Raw genomic sequence first — 13,912 nt, forward strand, 5'->3', positions numbered from 1 at the left:
TCATATATCAATCCATCTATCCATAGAGAAATCAATCCATCCAATACATCTTTCCATCCATCCATCATTCTATCCATCTTTCTATCCATCCATAGATAAATCCATCTATCCATAGAGCCATCCATCCATCCAACCATAGAGCAATACATCCATCCATACATACATTGAGCAATCCACCCGTCGATCTATCCATAGTGCAATCCATTCATCCAACCATAGATCAATCCATCCATCCATCCAACCATAGAGCAATAGATCATCCATCCATACATACGAGCAATCCATACATCTATCCACAGATCAATCCATCAATCCATCCATCCATCTATCCATCCAACCATAGAGCAATACATCCATCCATCCATACATACATTGAGCAATCCACCAATCGATCTATCCATAGTGCAATCCATTCATCCAACCATAGATCAATCCATCTATCCATCCATCCATCCATCCATCCATCCATCCATCCATCCATCCATCCATCCATCCAACCATAGAGCAATACATCCATCCATCCATCCATCCATTGAGCAATCCACCAATCGATCTATCCATAGTGCAATCCATTCATCCAACCATAGATCAATCCATCCATCCATCCATCCATCCATCCATCCATCCATCCATCCAACCATAGAGCAATACATCCATCCATCCATACATACATAGAGCAATCCATACATCTATCCACAGATCAATCCATCCATCCATCCATCCATCCATCCATCCATCCATCCATCCAACCATAGAGCAATACATCCATCCATCCATCCAACCATAGAGCAATACATCCATCCATCCATCCAACCATAGAGCAATACATCCATCCATCCATACATACATAGAGCAATCCATACATCTATCCACAGATCAATCCATCCATCCATCCATCCATCCATCCATCCATCCATCCATCCATCCATCCATCCATCCATCCATCCATCCATCCTAAACATTGTAATATTGTACACTTTACCGAAATTAAAATAAATAAATGATATACATATACGAATATAAAATCAAGTGTATTAGAAAAAAAGTAGTATTATACCTCTTGTGAATATGTGCATGTATGCATCAAATGAAGTGTTTTTTTTTTTTTGGTCACATATGTTGTGCGTTTTGCGTAGTCTCTTGATGGACGACACTGGCCTCCTCTCCAGCTAATGGGATGAGATTGGATGAGCGCTCTCTGTTAATTCAGCCCTTTCTTACCATAGAAGTGCTTCTGAAGAAGACGTTATTGCAGATTGAAGAGAACAGCTTGAGGCTCTCCTGCAGTCGATTCTAAACAAGAGCATAAATTAAAAACATGAGCTGTCATTCCAACGAGGTCCCATGATGCTCTCTTGTGATGTCATATATGAGAGGCGACCGAAAAGCTGAGGTCGGAGCATATGAACAACCTTAGTTTCATAAAATTACATTAAATAAATACTGTAAAATATTCAAATCAAATGTCATTTTCAGCATTAATAATAATAATGATTCTTATTTTTGTTACTAAATTTTAGTTTTAGAATGTTATTAAATGAAGACTTTATAATTATATAAATATAATCAGTATTTATAATGATGCTTTACAGGGAGTTATTAAAAAAGATCAATATAATTGTTTAAACAAAATAAATAAAAAGTTTAATTTCAAAATCCAATTGTTTTTTTTAAACCGTTGTTACAAAACCGTACTGTGACAGAACCACTAGCCTATATAGTAATAGTATCCGAATTTGAAAAATATAGATAAAAAAAAAAAGAAATAAAAACAAATTCATAATTAATAAATAATATATTAGTTAATAATTAAAGAACCCCTTTGGTGATCTCGAGTTCAGCCACTTGTTTGTTCAGTAACAGCTGTTTGATGTAGTAAGTGAATAGAAAAGTACAAATGTTCTCTCACCATAGATGGATCCTCTACTAGCGTCATGTCGTAGCCACTCAGAGACACAACGAACAGTACGGCCCTCACGTCCTCAAAACAACTGATCCACTTCCTCCTCTCCGTCCTCTGGCCTCCAACGTCATACATTCTGTGGAGAGAAAGAGACAAAAGGTCCTCAATGGAAAAGCACCACCTCGATACGGCACAAAAACACTTTAAAGTCTTCACAAGCTCAATTTACCTTGGGAAATACATCATGTTATAAAACCACGATGGATTTTGAACATCATTTCACATTGACTTACAAACAGCGTCACATTTGTTAGGCTAATATGCTGCTAACTAGCGACACGCATCCAAACATGTTCAAAACAGACCAATGGGTTATTATTGATGCCACCAAATGAGTCTCTCAAATTAACAAGCTCAGCCAAATTTCCCCTCACAGTGTTTTAGATCCCAACACTAAAAAGAGTTAGCTTGTTAGCAAACATGCGTCAAAACATCTAAAAACATGACAGATTTCATTACAGGTTTGCCCTCTTCACGTCTATTAGCGCATCTAAAAAGAACTGGTAAAACGAGAGGATTGTCTGAAGACGAGAAACGCTCTTTGAGAACAAACAATGTCTAAAAGGAGAAGCTGCAAAGAGTCAAAGTACATTTATTTTCCAGCTTCCACTTCATCCTGTGCCATATCTTCACTATATTTGTGGGGAAGATTCCTCCACACGTCTGAAATCAAAACTATCAATTTACACACACTACAAACGTGATGGAAAAATAAATCTATATGTGCTTTATGGGACACTAATGCACACGGTTTGTCATAAAAATCAGTCAAACGAATCGAAATTTAGAACAAAGCTGATGTTGACACTATCAAACTGGTAGACTAAAAAAAGGAAGATTTTCTAGTGTATAACAAAAAAACCAGAAAAACAGTTAATATACTGAATGCAGTAATCATTGCACAGCTATTGTCTTAATGTATATTTTGGAGAACATGATGTCATGGGTGTTGGACAAAAAGTGTCACTGTTTTCATCAGTTTCTGAGGATTTCTTTTTTTAAACAAGTCTCCAAACCGAATGTAAATCTGAGGTCGCTCCGGGTCACCCCTCACATCTGAGCCGTAATGAACAGTCTAATGAGTGAAACGACTCGTGTTTTGATCAGTGTGTTTAACACGGCACGATTCTCACCTCGTCTGCAGTGATTATGTTGACACATCCGATCATCCCATAATTAAACAAAGCCATTATTAAACCTTTGTGCAGTTGGAAAAGATGTGACACAAAAAACACAGGAAGATGCACTAGGTTTAATTTCATCTAGTTAAAATTTCCTGTTGCAGTTCAATAGACAATTAAATGCTATATGGATATATTTTTATATATTCAGACTATTTATTCAGTATAAGTAAGCGTGTGTGCGTGTGCGCTGTGTTTGTGTGCGTGTGTGCGTGCGTGTGTGTGTGTGTGTATATATATAAATTCATTGTTTGCATTTAAAGCTTCATATTATTATAAAACTATTTCAAGATTTATATATTCAGTAGTTATAAATCTTCACATAAATATATTCTCAAATTTTAAATATTTTTTTCCATATAAAAAAATAATATATAAACCCAAACAAATAAAAGTAAATCCTGAATGTATATTTATACATTTGAATATAGATATTTAAATCCTGAAAAATAACTGTAAATATTAATATAGACATTTCATTTTAAATATTGATTAAATCCTGAAAAATAACTGTAAATATTAATATAGACATTTCATTTTAAATATTGATTAATTCTGAATATAAAGTCAGCTTACATTTAGATTATGAAGAAACATTTAAATAAAAATGTATAAATGGAAGTCTAAATATAATAATTATTTCCTTTGCTTTCCATTTTCATTAAAAGTATGCTTTGTTTTATTACTGACAAAAGTTTAAATTTCCGAAATTGTGTCACTGTTAAACATTTATAAAAATTAACCATGGTTTTCTTAAAGTAAAAGTGTAGTAACCATGTTTTTTTGGCGATTTTGATTACCATTTGTATAACCCCAGTTTTATTACAAATACCATTGTTTCACTACTGTATATTATAATTAAAAGAAAATACTTTTAAATGTGATTATTTACTTGATTATGCTTGAAAAGTTAAATGGAAGTTATTTGGAATTGGGTGGATTTGGGGTTTTTTTTGCCACATGAATAAAGCACAAAGTTTGCATTTGAAATGAATGCAAAATTAAACCGTTATTAGAAAAACAAATAATGTTATACTACCATTTTAAATGGTAAATTGCATTTTCATATGGCCATAAGAAACAATATCTCAATGAAATGAACACAAATGTATAAAACCATAAACAAACAAATGAATAAAAGAATCTATAAATAAATAAAATTATGAATATAAATAAATAAAAGCACAATGCATAAATAAGCATACAAATTAATAAATCTAAGAAAACATAACTAAATAAAATAAATAAATAATAGCATAATGTATAAAAAAAATCATTAATAAATAAAAGAGTAAATTACTAAAACAGAAGAACAAATCAATTAACGCATAAATGCATCTTTTATTTAAAAACTGAAGAGAATTATTGATGATGGCAAAGGTTCGTACTGAGATGCATCAGCTATGGGTGTTCATATCAAACGTGAGGTCTGAATCCAGTGATACGATAAAGATCTTGAGGTTTCGGCGTGGGACGCGTGTGAAGGGCTGCGATAAGGACGGGCAGTGGAGCATGCCGAAGATTGACAGGAATTTATTCAGACCGAATTCATTTACTCTAGAACTAAACAGGTTTCACGTAGCAAACAATTCCTCCACATAACATCAGCATTACACTGCTTTCATAAAGTTATAATGAACATAAAGACTTAATTATGATGGAGTCTCCTTTATCTTCTTAATGGTGATGGCATTCTTTTTCTCATATTTATGCTCTATAGTCTACCACAACTTAACCTAAAAACCCAACAAAGAGAACAATTTACCACATTTTTAGATTGAAAAACATATTTCTGAAGACCAAACGGTAAAGACGTCTAAATGGATAGACATCCAACTGGGTATTTAAACCATCGCTACATCCCACAACCATTTTTTAAGTGAAGTCATCTTGTTTTGATTTTATTATGTTGTAGATGCACTTTTATTAAAAACTGTCATGAAAGCAGTGGGAATTTAGATTTAGTATTATGCAAAGTAATATAATATATAAAGCAATATAAATGTTATTGCAGAAGCCCTTAACTGAAGCCAATAAAGTAGCCAACTCTCAGGGCAGAAAAAGAAGTGAACAAAAAAGTATAGAAAAAGACAGTTGCTTTCCACCAAATGTCAAAACACGCATCTTTCTGTGCCATCTCAAACAGTCATAGCTGTAAATGTCTCCATTAACATTCAAATGGCTGGTAAAAGCTGCCAGGCAGAAAATTACTCACATTTCCCATGAAACCTCCCAATCGTTTTATTGGTTGCCCAATGTTTGCGCAAAATTAAACTTGAGAGGACAATGAAAATGCATGAAACTTTTTCATTCCAACATTTTAAGGAACAAGAGTCATTGTTACTGTAACTTTGTGTGGTTTACCCATAAATCCCAACTGTTTTGCCTTTATTGAAAGAAAATTAACATTTCATTACTTGAAATAAAACAAATTGAAATTTATATTTTTATACTTAAACGTATATTATTTCACCTAGCTGCCAAGGCAACATGTTTCATTTTTAATTCTTTAGATTAAAGATTTAATTCTTTAGAACTAAAATATTATATGAAAAACTTAAACTTATTTCAGTTATAGTTGCCAAGGCAACATTTCTAATTTTCGTTAAGTACTAATATTGAAAACTGAAAGTTAAACTTATTTAAAAATAAAAAAATTCAAGTAACACTTTTTTTTAATGGTTTTAGTTCTAGTTTAAGGGTACGTTTAAATTACAACAATGTACTAAAAACAGAAGCGTTTTTCCTTCGCGTTTTCGCGAACAAGACGATAACGTTGTCAAAATGATCCTATTTCACACGGATCTGCGAAAACTACTAAAAAAGCTGTATTATTAATGCCAGGCCAGTAGATGGCAATGTTACTTTGTAAAGAAAAACTACGTGCCTACAGACTGAACACGTAGTACGCATGACGTCACAGTTTTCAAAAATCCGCTTTTCTGTAGTTTACACAGAAAGAATAAAAGGTATTGTTTTCAAAACCTTGCAGGCCCCCAAAACTCCATTGCAGAGTAAATTAAATTACAAAACACATCAAAAGTTTCCAGTTTTTAATGGAAAATGGTGTGTAAACGGCCCCTTAGTTAACTATAATAACCCTAAATTATACTATAATAACGCTGCTTCAAATTTTGTCCTAGATGTAGATAAAAAGTTAATACGGAACATAGACAATTATACCTTCATGAGTTGTTTGTCGACTTATTTGAGTTCAGACTCAATTAGTCATTACAAGCCAAAAAAAGCAACAAAAAAAACAAATTCATAACAAGTCTTGCATCCAAATCAAAGTCAAACGTGTGCTCAACGCTGATAATGCCAGTTAGGATATTGACGAACGGAGTGATGCTTAATCAGAACGGCTTGCAGAGGTGACGTTTCATAAGATAGTGAGATGGAGGATGCCGCCCACCTTGACACGGTCAATATCACAAAGCTAGAGAAGGGTCTGTTAAACAGAATCTGACAGAAAGTAAACCTGCTAGTTTTAGATACTTTTAGACAAACAAACTTCAACTGAAAATGAAAGAACAAAGGCTATTTGATCTGTCTGATGATTTAGAGAACAGAGTGGTACTGAGAGTCGTTTACAAAGTTTACGACTACTCGTGAAAACAATCGTGTCGTATTTTGTAATAACAGTTGTGGTAAAATAGGGCAAAGGAAGAGATTGTTTACCTGAAGACCAGGTGTTTGACTTTGAACTGAGTCTCGATCACTCCTGTGGTTCTCAGTCGGACTCTTAAAACGTCCGTTTCTGTCGGCATGTAATCGGTGGCGATGATCCTGCCCATGTTCTCAAAAAAACTGGAAACAGAGTGACATATAGATAGAAATTATTACAAATGGACATTTGACGACAAAAAGTACAGTATTATGACTTCCTGAAACTCATTTTCCACCAAAATATAACTAGTTCTTAACCAGAAGTTCTTCGAAGCAGTCTCATAAACAGAGAAATATTTTCATGATATGACCGCTAACCGATAAATTGCCGGTATTATAAATGTATATACTATTATAGTATTTAATCATAATTTGAATTAGCTTTTAGTTAGTTAGTTTACATTTTAGTAGTTTTTAAAAAATATTTCTATATAGGTTTAATTTTTAGATAAACTTAACAGTTTTATTTTTAGTCACTTTAGTTCTTAAACTTATTTCAGTTAGTTGCTTTATTTTATTAGCAACAACATTTTTAAGTTTTAGTTTCAACAACACTGGTCTAAATGAATTAAAAATAAATCACTAAAATAAAATCATTATTCATAACATTTTAAATAAACAATTAAAATGAACATGAACGGAAATAAAATAAACATGAACGGAAATAAAATAAAACTTATTTTATTTAAGCTAGTTGCCAAGGCAACATTTTTCATTTTAGTTAAGATTAAGTTGGTGTAGGCCTACTGAAATAACCAAAAATAAAACTTACATGGAATAAACTACATGCACATATTTCAAATAAAACAATCGTTTTAAATAAAATGGTTTATCAATAATGATTTAAATCCTACAAGTGAATTTAGGCATCACAACATTGTAACGTTCAGCATGAAAAATGAATATTAATTTTAAGATTTGCTAAAGATTACATTTAACAGTGTTTTTCAATTATTACTGTTTTTAAAGATGAACTTTGAGTGTTAGATGACACTTAATATTGGAGGATAACCGATACGGTTATCAAGTAACTTGTCGGCGGGAGCGACGCGTCTCTTCACCTCGTCTCCTATAATCAGGTCTCTGTGGGAAAAGCCTTGTCCTTAAAGAGCGTCTTACATTGTCTAGGAGGTAAGCGGCTTTACCTCTGACTGCGGTTAGAGGCTGCGGTGGCGATAAGACTGGCCCAGGGGGAGAACACGCCGTATGCTAATTACCACCATGAATTTAAATACAGCATGATACAGTATAAGCAAACCTTTGGGGGATTTCTGTATGCGGATGTGCTAAAGAGAGGGATTATCCGTGAGTGAGCGCTACGTAGCAATAAACACACCTCACAGGAGGTGAAACACCCTGGAGAGAGAATTAGAACAACACACACGTAAACAGTTTTAAAGCAATAACGTCAGACAACAGAGCCATAGTTTTTGATTGAGTGTGCGGCATCATTTTCTGCACTGATAAGACCCTTTTATCATTCTGTTCATGCAAACAGAAGGCCAGGTTGCGATATATGCTAGTACGTCAGAGCTTGTTTTCACACTGTTGTGTACTAAAAAGTATGTTGCATTCGCACTGTCAGGCAAAAGCTATAGCATCATTAGCATAAACTGTTGTCTTCCCAGGGCAATGAGTCTCTCGCTGCGTCCGAAATAGGGATGGGACGATTACCGGTTTCACTATAAACCACGATATAATGTACTGACGGTTAGTAATATCGTTTAAAATTCAATTATCATTAAAACCGTGTTTGATTATCGCAATTTTAATAACTCACTATAAATCCTGTCCAGCCAGCAACAGTCTGACGCAGGCGCGCAATGTTGGGTTTTTTTTTTATTCGAGAAGGAATGGCGGAAGGTTGTAACCGTGTTCGGGAGATTTTTCAGCCTTTTAAGAGGACCAAATCTGAGGTGTGGTCATATTTTGGCATTTACAAAAATCCTGAGGGAAACTTAATCGAGGATGGTCACTCTGTCTGCAGAACATAATAATGTATATTCATTGTACACTTATAACACCGATTTTTTTTTTACCACATAATTACGGGGACATATTGAATAGAGATGAATGTCTCTATTCTTAGCTGTTAAATCCATTTAGCATACAAAACTCGTCCAGACAAGATTATCACAACAATATTATCAAATTCTGTAAACAATAAATCAACTCTGATTTCATTTTCAATACAAACAAAAACGGAGACGCAAGATGACAAGTTGATTTTGAAAGAAATGAGAGCGCGCGTCCGTTGTGATACATGGATGTGCGCTTTGTTATAATATGTTGCCATTGACGACGGTCATTATAAGGAAGAAAATCAAAATGCCACAGAATAGAATCTTGCTTTAAAAAGTGCATAGAGCTGCTTGTTTTATTTGTTGATTTTCAAATATAAAACTTGTTGAAATGTTTTCAGTGTGAGCATCAGTTATTTTTTAACACTTTCATCTTGTTTTAACAAAACCGTGATAGTATTGATAATCACGATAAGTGTGGGCGCGGCAAAAGTGTGCATCGAGGGTGCAAATCGACCGCAGAGGGACGCTCGCGAGCACCCTTCTGAGACCTAAAATGACAAATGGGGCACCCTACGGTCTCACGGACTTAATGGCAGCAGCCATTGTAAGTCCACAAGACCGAAAGTGTATATGAAGTGTGCCATTTGGGACAGGGCCAGACAACACACATTCATACTATATAGGGCATACTTTATTACTAATGCGCTCTTTAAATAACAAAAAACAATATTGCGCCATTGACTTTAATCTATTTCCGTTGCCTCAAAAAATAGCAACTCGCCAACAATGCACCTGAATACACCTCGTTTTCAGACAAGTACACCCATGGGTGCAAAAATGGGCGCAAATGCATTTTCTATTTAAACAATGTGTGGCTACTTTTTCAAAAGAGTAGCTTAAATGACAAGTAGCTAATAGCTAGCAAGTTAATGTTGCAAAGTAGCTTACACAACACAGATAGTCATGCTAGAGCGTTTGCAGAGAACGTTGCTGAGAACGTTAAAAGTTAAAAACTTTTTTTGTAGCTTTTAAAATAGTTGACTATTTTTCCAAAAGAGTACTAGCTTGACTACAGTTTAACTAACTTTCTCAGCAAGATGCACTTGTTGCTCCACCGTGACTGTAGAAGTGTCGCAGAAACTACTTTACCTTGTAGCTTGACATGCTAAAGTTTCACTCATCATTTATGACACAGTTTTGCTAGATGAATGAATAACACATTGCGTAACGGCAGATTTTTGAAAGAAACTCTTTCGTACACGCGAGTACTGAAACGGACTGGATTCTCACATGCGCAACTCTATAGAAAGAGGTGTTAGCAGCCATTAGCGGAAACGTGTAATTTTTGTTTAATTTTTTTCCATCTAACATTTTAATTTTATTTCAGCTTTAACAACAAAATTGCTTTATACTTGTTATAACAACACTGTTAAGCACTACTTTTATTTTCGCCATATTGAACTTAGAGCGCACATTATGCATTAAACGCAGTTGTGTACTCGTGTAGAGCGCGTTTCTGGTTTTAGCGACAGCTAAACAGACACACAAACACATAACTCCACACTCCGTCTCAGTGCCAATGCAATTCCTGTCTGATCTTGTAAACCCCCTGGGCGGCAAAACATTCTCCAAGGCAGCGACGAACGCACAAATCCGGACACCTCCGGCCTGAACAGAGACTGCAAGCACACAAGCTCGAGGTGTTTCTCTTTAGGCACGTCTGGGTTCCCCTGACAGACATGTCCTTACGTGCATCTGGATGCAACTTCCACTCACTGTTGGCCTTCACTTCCCAGCGGGACGCAAAGGCCCTGTCGCTGTGAATCTGTTTAACTCTGACGCTCCTTAGGGAAAATTTAACAGCTATAGACTCCAGAAATAGTGTTTTCTATAAAGCCCCTGCATGATAAAAACCAGCTTCCGATGGTTTTTAGCTTTCCAAGATGATCATTAAGGTCATTAGCTGGTCTAATCTCAGTGTATTCTTTAGTTGTATGGAAAAGAGCAGCGTTAACATCATTCTAAATGTCTTCATGTCTCTCTCTCATTTTTTGATTGTTAATCCTTTCCAAAACCGGTTAAACCATGGTTTCTCAAAGGCAGTGTGACATTTTGAAGTATTTTTAGCATTTGAAGACCTCGTCTGGTGTTTTGTAGATATACTTTTACTTTTCGGATTGATTTGACATCACTTTTGACCTCTTAAATCCTTTCCACCTTCTCTCAGAAGTATCTCGTCTCCTCGCGCCATTTCTGATCTATTTTTCCACACAATTGAATGTCGTGAAACGACGCCGGCCGGGGTCTTAGGGTTGAGGTTTTTGTGAAGAATTTAGAATAGCGAGGGAGAGCAAATGAGTTTTCGCAAGATGGATTCAGGATATGAACAGGTGAGGAGCTCTGACCTGGCCTGCGAAGACGATGGGAATGCCCTCTGATAAATTTGACCTTTATAAATCTGACAAGAGAATATGTGTATTTCTGAGTGTGTGTGTGTGAGGATGGGTGATGGCGCCCTGCAGGTGTGACATGACAGCTTGGGAGGAAAGGTTTTTAAACCTGGAGAGCGAGAGCTACAGTACGATAAAGAGGAAGAGTATTTCAGTGAATATCTGTGCAGAAAACAGTGCCACACTAAATTTAGTGTCACTGTCATTTTTTAAGCATATCAGGCCTATTTTAAAATTTAGTTAATTTTTTTTAAACAATTCATCATTATGTGTGTGTGTCCACTGAAACAATCAACCGCAACTCAAATAAGTGCCATGGGGATAATTTAGTTGCTCCCGGTGACAAGCGTGTTATTGACTCTGTATTATTGACTGAAGCATTTGGAGGGGCCAACGGGGGACAGGAGTACCTGTCAGTCAATTTCTCTCTCACAAACACGCACACACACGCACACACACGGGATATACCATTGCTTGTCTTTTTTGTAAAATGAACTATAATTAAATAAGACAAATAATAAATTAATTTTTAAAGCATGTTTGAAATGTTTTTATATTTTTTAAATGATTAATAATGATAATAATAATAATAATAATAATTATTATTATTATTATCATAAAGTTATATTAAATAAATAATTAAAAATAATAATAATTATAATAAAAATAAATGTTTAACATTCATTATAATAATAACAATAATAATACAATTACTACTACTTCTGCTACTACTACTTATAATAATAATAATGCTTTGCTATCTAGGCTTATAGTGTTTTACATAAAAGAAATTTAACAGACTCATTTTAAAATATACTCATTAATAGAAAATATATAAAGAATTATGAATAACAATAATAAAGGCATTATTATAAATAGTTATTTTATTATCCTTAATATTAAACGGATTATTTGTAGTAGTATTAGTAGTAATAATAATAATAATAATATTATTATTATTATTATTATTATTATTGTAATTATTATTTTAAATAAAATATTTATTTATATATAATTACAATTATTATAATTTACATTTAAATAACTGCAAATAAACATGAATAACATTATTTGTAAATAAATAAATAAATAAATAAATAATAATAATAATAAACTATTTTTATTATTAAATAATTGCAAATAAACAGCAATAATAATAATAATAACATTACATAATTATTATTATTATTATAAAAATATATAACTTTTAATTCACTTTTTGGGACCTCTTTTTTCCCCAAACTACAGATAAGTACATACTTCTGTGCACATGAGTGTGGGAATTCAGTAGAATTGAGGTTATGCGTTTTTGTGTGTGTGGGTTTTGATGCCAAACACATTCGGTATGGACAACTTCAACCACACACAGAACCTCATATCTCACTCGCCTCCATCTTTTCCTCATTCTTTCCAATGATCTCTAGGTGTCCTGTGTGCTAATCAAAGAGACAAGCTATCATGTCAAACATCCATTGTGTGATGTCCCAGCATGCATTGCAGGATATATATATATCAACTGGCAAAGGCTGTAGGCTTTGAGGTTTGACTGTTTTCTAATTGCCGTTTATGAGCTACCACACACACACCTCGCTGCAGCGTTTGAGGTTCATTTGCTGTGGCACACACCACACGTCTGCGACATGGGTGACCCTCTGTTTCATTTAAATAATCAGCCTCCTGGTGTTTTAGTTTGTGGTCACACATATATGTAATTACACACTTCGCTGTTTGAATATCCCACTAATCAGCCATTATTCACAGTGGAAGTGTCAGATCGAGGCACAGATCAGCGGCCATTATGGCTCAAAAGTGGCAGTTGCACATCAGTTTCATTACACCCACATGAAGCCTACGGAAACTGCATCAGGAGGCATTGGGAAACCTGAGCAAAATTGCTAGGAAATCGATAAATCATTGAATAACGATAAAACATTCAGTATTGAGTCTTCAGGAGATAAACGCTTGTCATTAACTGGACAAGAATGACGTAATCTGTGCACAGGATCTTTGACGCATTCAGAAAAATAATATTATAGGCCTACGAGTATTTCGAGGAATCGTTTTGCAAAAATTGGGGAATGTTTAGCGAATAGGAGAAAGATTTATGTGTCAGCACCCGTGTCAAATGACCAATTAGAGTAGAATAAAACATTCATGACCTTTTACGGATCTTGATTGGCCTATTTGAGCATGTTTAAATGTATTCATGAGATTATATGAGATGCTAAGCGTTTAGGGGACCCATTCCAGTCTCGTGGTCTGTAACCTCTTTGCTCGAGGCCTGATCAAAAGCTTCATGTGTTATTATGTTATCTTGTTCTAGCTAGTGGAGAGAGCTTTTCTTAACCACCAAAACCCTGAAGGCTAACTGAAAAACAAAAAAGCTAACGGAAAACAAACAGAACTGAAAAAACAACAACAGAGGGAAACTGAAAAAAAAAACCAAAACAATGGAGGCTAACTGAAAGAAAAAAACGAATGAGGCTAACTGAAAAATAAACAATAACGGAGACTAACTGAAAAAGTAAAACAAAGGAGGCTAAAAGCCCGTTCACACCAAGGACAAAAACTATAAAGATAACGATAAAGTTATAGTCCTAAAAATCCTATAGTACTAAAGAGTTC

General features: G+C 34.5%; 1 protein-coding gene across 1 annotated transcript in view; it reads right to left on the minus strand.

The window, feature by feature from the left end:
• The window catches only part of gnav1 (guanine nucleotide binding protein (G protein) alpha v1), a 29,200-nt gene that overhangs the window by 4,594 nt on the left and 10,694 nt on the right, over positions 1 to 13,912 (minus strand). The window contains exons 5-7 of the mRNA XM_077226122.1: positions 6,826 to 6,954; positions 1,910 to 2,039; positions 1,222 to 1,293 (exon numbers count right to left, since the gene is read on the minus strand). Coding sequence (XP_077082237.1) covers positions 1,222 to 1,293; positions 1,910 to 2,039; positions 6,826 to 6,954 — 331 coding nt within the window. The remainder of the gene's footprint in view (positions 1 to 1,221; positions 1,294 to 1,909; positions 2,040 to 6,825; positions 6,955 to 13,912) is intronic.

This window comes from Siphateles boraxobius, unplaced genomic scaffold (assembly GCF_051911475.1).
Source record: "Siphateles boraxobius isolate OS27281-9 unplaced genomic scaffold, OSU_SipBor_1 13, whole genome shotgun sequence".
In the NCBI taxonomy this organism is placed as follows: Eukaryota; Metazoa; Chordata; class Actinopteri; order Cypriniformes; family Leuciscidae; genus Siphateles; species Siphateles boraxobius.